This window comes from Hyaena hyaena, unplaced genomic scaffold (assembly GCF_003009895.1).
Source record: "Hyaena hyaena isolate Hyena2069 unplaced genomic scaffold, ASM300989v1 scaffold_230, whole genome shotgun sequence".
Lineage (NCBI taxonomy): Eukaryota > Metazoa > Chordata > Mammalia > Carnivora > Hyaenidae > Hyaena > Hyaena hyaena.
The window spans coordinates 2,081,188-2,087,888 of NW_024080863.1; the positions used below are offsets into that span (position 1 = coordinate 2,081,188).

At 55.4% G+C, this 6,701-nt stretch overlaps 1 protein-coding gene across 1 annotated transcript; it reads left to right on the forward strand.

Moving 5' to 3' along the window:
• The first annotated feature begins 1,230 nt into the window (after positions 1-1,230).
• Positions 1,231-5,735, forward strand: DOK2 (docking protein 2). Its single transcript, XM_039243746.1, has 5 exons — positions 1,231-1,382; positions 2,369-2,650; positions 2,912-2,999; positions 3,906-4,090; positions 4,593-5,735. The coding sequence occupies exons 1-5, from the start codon at positions 1,320-1,322 to the stop codon at positions 5,211-5,213; spliced, it is 1,239 nt and encodes a 412-aa protein (XP_039099677.1). The 5' UTR covers positions 1,231-1,319; the 3' UTR covers positions 5,214-5,735.
• Positions 5,736-6,701: the final 966 nt, after the last annotated feature.

A 6,701-nucleotide genomic window follows, 5' to 3' on the forward strand; every position in this document is an offset into this window, starting at 1 on the left:
CTCTGGTTCCCCAACATTTCTGCACCATGCCCCCCATCAGATTGCTTCTCTAAATCATCTGGTTCTAAGTTAAATATTCTCTGGGAATCTTAGATTTCCCCAAAGCAATGTATCTTCTTGCATGGAGTCTGGATTCCATTAGGGGCCAGCAATGAAAAGACCATCAGAATAAAAATCAGGAATCCTGCTACTTTCTCCTGTCCACACCTGTCCTAGGGCCTCATAAGAGTCTCAACAGGCGGGTTCATACCTGCATCCCCCTTTTCCAGGGCTAGATATTATGGCTGGTAACACTGTGTGCCTGGAAACTTTAGTAACCAAGGAACATTTTTGTTTTGGGAACTATGAAGCTTTTTTTTTTTTTTTTTTTTAAATATAAGAGATTGCTATTGTAACTTAAAAAGACAATCAGATAATCTCCAGGTGAAACTCTACTGCCTCTATAATGCTCACAGAGCCTGGAAAGAAGGTGAACTCCAACTGGTTGGATGTGCTCTGGGAGTATAACATGCTTCGGGGGTGGGGGTGGGGGAACGTTCATGTTTCTAGAGTCCCAAGAAGGTGTCATAAGTGTGTGGCGTTGGCTGGGGTAGAGAGTGCTGCCCTTGGAGTGAAACACAGTTGCAGCTGTGTGTGAAAGTGGTGAGATCTGTCTAATGTATCCTGTGTGCTGGGTGGGTGTATGTGTGGCTAAGCCCTTTCTTACTTACGGAGCTGAGAGACCTGGGTTCCGGTTTGGTGGCCTTGAACACCCCCCTCAGATCTTCCTGAGCCTCTGTCTACTCATTTTTAAATTAGGGACTTAGGCTGGCTGATTTCTAAGTTCTCTTCCAACTATGTCATGCTGAACATCCAGCCTGTGTGTGTGAGGGGCTTTTGCTACTGGTTTTACTATTGAACTTGGTTCTGGGTCTCTTTGTTGCTATAGGTCAGCCCTTCCTTGTTTGGTGTGACTCCTCGGCCAGCTTCCGTACCTGAGTTGTTGCTGGCTGAAAAGCTGGAAATTGACTTTTCAGAAATTATCTTACTCAATGAAAATGCAGGAAGCTTGTGCATGAAACTCACTCGGCAAACACACACACACATACACAGAGAGAGAGAGAGAGAGCGCGCGCGAGCGAGCAAGAGAGCAAGAGCAAGAAACCACAGGGCCTATCGGTTTGGGTTTGTCATCATCGAGCAGACAAGAACATTGCAGAAAACTCTAGGCAGAGAGGAAATGAACTTGAGAGAAGGGGGAACCCACGGCAGGGAGGAGGGAAAGAGGGCGGGCGTGGAAGGAGAGAACTGAAGTGCAGGGGCACCGTCATGGTGAGAAGATGGAAGAAGTGGCAGTGAAGCAGGGCCCCCTGTATCTTCTGCAGCAGCAGACTTTTGGAAAGGTAAGGGCAAGGCTGGGCCGGGACTGGGCAGAGGGGCTGGGAGGGCTGCTGGAAATTCCTGGGATGAGAGGGAGCCCCCAAATGTTTCAAACCCCGTATGGGAAGGTGGGGACTGTGCACCCCCGCCCCCCCCCCCCCCACGTTAGACTCTTAGCAGCCACTGGCTTCCCCAAACAGGCCCCAAACTGGGCTCTTTGCAGATGGCTGTTTGCCAGTGGGGGGGAGGCTAAATGAGGGCTCTGACTCCATTTCTTGCCTCTAAGGCTGTGTGGCAACATGGGATGCTTTGGAAGGGAATGCAGGGGAAGGTGGGGGGATAACTTGGAATTGCTGCGGAAATTCCTTCTCCCTTTCCTGCCCCAGTGGGATGAGTTTGGCTGGTGTCAAGCTTGAGCTGGGGGTCTCTGTGGCCAGCCTCCTTTTCCTTCCTTGGCCTCCTCGAATGAGGAAGTCCTCTGTCACTCGGCTGACCCGCACAAGGGCTTCTCTGTCTCTCTCATGACCCAACCTGTCAAAGGATGAAGCAGGAAGGTTCAAGAGGGTAGACTGAAGTTCCTGGCATAGGGTTTTCTGTAGGACCTCACACAGAGCAAGAGTGATGGGCTCTGGCCTGGGCCCTCATGCACCCTCTCGTCCCTCCTCTGGGCTTCAGGGACTCACAGGCTTTTTGCCCCTCAACTCAGATTTTGGTTGGGCCTGCCTTGCATTCTGCCTCTCCGGTGCTCCCTTCTGCCACTGCTTTCCATTCGCTGTCACCGCAGGCCTCTTTCTCGGTTGTGTGGGGCAGGTCTCCAATGCTTGCTAATTCCTAAGGCCCCTGTTATCCTCTCTGACTCCTTGGGTCTATGGTGATCTTCACCTCTCTCTCTGACCCAAGCGATGTCCCACGCCCTCCCCTGTGGTTCCTTGTCTCCTCGTTGATCACCATCTCTCTGTCTCTGGGTGGCTCCCTCCGGGCACCTTACCTGCCATGCGTCTGGGTTCAGAAATGGCGCCGGTTCGGGGCTATGCTGTATGGAGAGTCGGGCTGCGCCCTGGCCCGACTGGAGCTCCTGGAAGGCCCCGAGAAGCCGCGCCGGGGAGAGCCTGCCAGGAGGGTGATCCGCCTCAGTGACTGCCTACGGTTGGCTGAGGCCGGCGGGGAGGCCAGCAGTCCCCGGGATACCAGCGCCTTCCTCCTGGAGACCAAGGAGCGCCTGTACCTGCTGGCAGCCCCCGCTGCTGAGCGCAGTGACTGGATGCAGGCCATCTGCCTCTTGGCCTTCCCTGTGAGTCACCCAGTGGTGCAGAAAAGGGAAGGGGCTTGCACATGGGAGTGGGTGTTATATGGGGCACTTGGTACTTGCTGTGGGCAGGTGTAATAAGAGCCAAGGTCAGGATGCTGGGGGCGGTTCCTTGCTGGGGGGGGGGAGGACCCTAATCCAGAATGCAGACAGGGATAGCAGGTTGTGTGTGCTCTGGAGGGAGTCCTGGGTCACAGGTGGGGCTTGGCATTGGTGACAGTGGTGAGACCTTGGCCTCCTCCTCAGGGCCAGAGGAAGGAGCTGCTGGGGCCGGCGAGGAAGGGCAGCTGGCCCTGCATGGAGGAGAATGAACTGTACAGCAGCGCGACCACAGGTGAGGGGCTGCCTCTCCTCCTGGGGCGCCCTCCCCAGGGTGTGGTGGGGAGGAGTTGTGGGCCGTGGCTGGCCGCCTCTGAGTCTTCCTGCCCTGTGGTTGCCCCCAACCCTGGCCAGTCCCCTTATCAGCTTCTCTGCATCATTTCCGGGAGTGGCCTGAGGTGGCTGAGCCTGGACTGCTCTGGGTGTCAGGCCTCTTCCCCCACCCCCACCCCTGTGGCTCACTCCCTCTTGCCCGGGCCCTGATGGTGGCAGAGGGCAAGGCTGGGGGATCTGGTGAAGGTGCTGCTCTTGAGCCCTCTGTCCTTGGGGCCTGAGTGACTGTCTGAGAAGAGAATGGTTTTATTTTTGTGGATTTAAGATGTGCAGAAAGCTAAGGGAGCTTTCTGCTGATGAGACAGTCCCTTTTTGTGATGTCTAACCCACCGAGTTGGGCGTGTGTGGGGAGCAGATGGACACAGGGTGACATTCAAGCTCCACCTCACAGAGGGCACTGGATGGCGTCAGCAGTGGGTGGGCTGGCTGCGAGCTGGGAGGGTAAGGTCGGCTGCACCTGCAGCTGTGACAGCAGGACTTGGGGAGGAGGCTGGGTCGGGGTGGGAGAGTAGGTGGAGAAGACAAGGCTGTGGCTCTGGCAACAGGAGCAGGAAGGATGTGGGCACAAGGTTGGGGAGCACGTGGCCAGGGCATGATGCCGACTAGGCTAGGGGGTGGAGGCACCTGCATTTTGGAGAATATGACCAGTCACAGGGCAGCTCAGCCTCCAAGACGCAGGCTGCAGGCTCAGGGACACAGGGATAATGCCTTTTCTGGAGGCCTCTGGCACGCTTATTTAGAGCAGAGTTGAGGCATGACATCTGTTTCCCATGAACTGCCTGATCCCTCTCCCCTCTCTCCCTGCCAGTGGCCCCCCGCAAGCAGTTCTCTGTGACCATGAGACCCACAGAAGCCAGTGAGAGGTGTCGGCTCCGGGGATCCTATACCCTGCGGGCTGGAGAGAATGCTCTGGAGCTGTGGAGTGGCCCTGAGCTGGGCACCCAGCTATATGAGTGGCCTTACAGGTTCCTGAGGCGCTTTGGGCGGGACAAGGTGAGCAGGGGCTGCTGTGCTGAGCAGGTTGAGAGAAAGAACTGTGAGAGAGGAGATTGTCAGGGAGAGGGCAAAGGGAGCCTCAAGGAAGAGAGCATGGGAGGAGGAAGGGAAGGCTGAGATAAAAGTCAGCAGAAGTAAACAGCCAAAGGGGAGAGAGCCAGGGGAGGGAGAGAGAAGTTGGAGTGGGTGGGGACTAGAAGGACCAGAGAACAGGAAGAAGTAGGGAGGTCAGAGGAGTAAACAGTGGCTGGTGTTGTGGAGAATGAATATATACCAAGCTCCACACTTGAATGGATGGAAGGGAGAAGGAAGGGATAGGAGAGAGGGCTTTGCTTGTTAAGGAAAAAACCCAGAGGGAGGAGAACCATCCCGGGGAGAAGCTCTTACTGTTCCTGTGGAGGGAAGTTGGAAGCAACAGATTTGTGGTTGGGAGCTGGGTCTGGGAGAAGCGACTCCATCCTGTGGACCGGCCAGTAATCTCCCTTTCCCCTCCACCCAGGTAACGTTTTCCTTTGAGGCAGGCCGGCGTTGCGTCTCTGGAGAGGGCAACTTTGAGTTTGAAACCCGTCAAGGCAATGAGATCTTCTTGGCTCTGGAAGAAGCCATCTCTGCCCAGAAGAACAGCACCCTTCCTGGGCCCCAAACCCAGCCAGCCGCAGCCCCTGCGGTGCTGCCCCGGCCAGAAAGCCCCTATTCCCGGCCTCACGACTCACTGCCACCTCCATCGCCCACCACTCCAGTCCCCACTACCCGGCCGCAGGGTTCAGAGGGGGAATACGCAGTGCCCTTCGACGCAGTGGCCCGTAACCTGGGGAAGAGCTTGAGGGGCATCCTGGCGGTTCCTCCTAAGATCCCAGTGGACCCTCTCTATGACAGCATTGAGGAGCACCCAGCCCCGCACCCCGACCACATATATGATGAGCCCGAGGGAGTGGCCGCCCTGTCCCTGTATGACAGCCCACAGGAGCACAAGGGGGAAGCCTGGAGGAGGCAGGCCACAGCTCACAGGGACACCAGCAGCCTCCAGCAAGTCTACTCAGCAGGGCAGGACTTCTCTGCGTCTGGCTGGCCACCGGGAACAGAGTATGACAATGTCGTACTTAAGAAAGGCCCTAAGTGATGGGAGACAGAGGAGATGTGGACTTTATTGGATGCTGGTGCTGAAGCTATCCTGTGCCTGCTGGGGCACTGGTCAGAGGCTGGTGCAAAGTAGCCTGAGGGCGACCACAGGCCACCCTTCTAGTTTCTACAGGTTACTTCTCCTGGCCACCGCACTCCAGGGACTTCCCTCTGCGCCTTCCAGAGCCCTAGCCTTGGCCTGCCCTAGTCTGGTCTGAGGAGTTGTCCCTCCCAGGGCCTGCTGTGTGAGTCATAGTCCCAAAGCAGGAAGAATGCCCTAAAGAGACGCACCCTCCTCCTACCCCTTTTCCACTTCCTCTTCTGTCTTTCCTAAAGGAAGCTTGGGCATTTAGGGCAGAGGACAAATGGATGTCAGCAAATTGCCCTGGTTCCTTGCCTTATACAGGCCTCCTCCCTGCTAACGTCCCCTTCAGGGGACCGCCCTGGCTCCAGGCACTAGGAGGATGGCAGCAGCTTTATGTAGGTTTTGGGCTTCTCTGTGGCATTAAACACATCTGGAATATTTCTGTGTGGCATAAGTGCTGTGGGGCGGGCATGGGAGATCCATGGCCCTCTTGGGGACAAACGCTTCAGTTGGCCACTGTTGACACCTCCTGTCCTAGCAGCAAGATCTTCTCTGGGCCTAGGCTGGGTCCCACGCATCTGTCCACAGAGTGGGGGAGGGGGGTCTGTGAAAGTCAGGGCACTATGGGAAAGAGGTGCAAGCATCTCTAACCCTTTGCTAGCTTAGAGTCAACACCAGGAACGTAGTGGGGAGGCAGGGTGTATATGTGAAGAGCTGGACTGGAGGATGAGAAGCAGCAGGCACTTACTGAAGCTCTTATGCACTGGAAGTGGGAGTAACCAGCTGTGTGGCCTTGGATCGATCCCTTGCCTTCCTAAGACTTGCTTTCTTTGTTCACCATGTAGGGTTCTGAGAACTCTTCCTGCTCTGTAATTCTCCATAGACCCTCAGTATCCCACTTCCCTACAAGTCAGCCTCTATGCCCTGTGCTGCTCCCCCACCCCAACACCTGCTTTTAGTCCATGTCAATATCACATCATGTCATGTCAATACATTTCTGCTACCAGCCAGTTCAGCCAATGTTATAGAGCATTGCAAGGCTCTAGACTGCCCTGGCCTCAAGATGCTGACAGCCCAGAGAGGGCTGAGACAAGGGCACAGATGTCTATTACAAGTCACTGCATTACATTAATGTGGCACAAGGTGAATCAGGGTCCTGGGGGTCCAAGGGGACAACTGTTCACTGGGGGCATCTGAAGACCTCATCTGGAAGGTGGATCTTCAAGGATGCAATGTGATGAAGAATAAGGAGTGTGTGAAGAGAGCATCGTGGGTAGATCAATGAGCATAAGTGAAAATGTGGAGGAAGGTATGCATATGCTCGGGAAAGAGTTCCACATTCAGAGTGTATGTAGGGAACACATTCAGAGTGTAGGGCCATCTAGTTGGGAGGGCAGGGTCCAA

Bases quoted from the DNA above. Each gene is read 5' to 3' on its own strand.
- DOK2 (XM_039243746.1), top strand. From the start codon at position 1,320: ATGGAAGAAGTGGCAGTGAAGCAGGGCCCCCTGTATCTTCTGCAGCAG. The intron at 2,651-2,911 runs GTGAGTCACCCA...CCTCCTCCTCAG, and splicing joins TCTGCCTCTTGGCCTTCCCT to GGCCAGAGGAAGGAGCTGCT. The intron at 4,091-4,592 runs GTGAGCAGGGGC...CCCTCCACCCAG, and splicing joins GGCGCTTTGGGCGGGACAAG to GTAACGTTTTCCTTTGAGGC.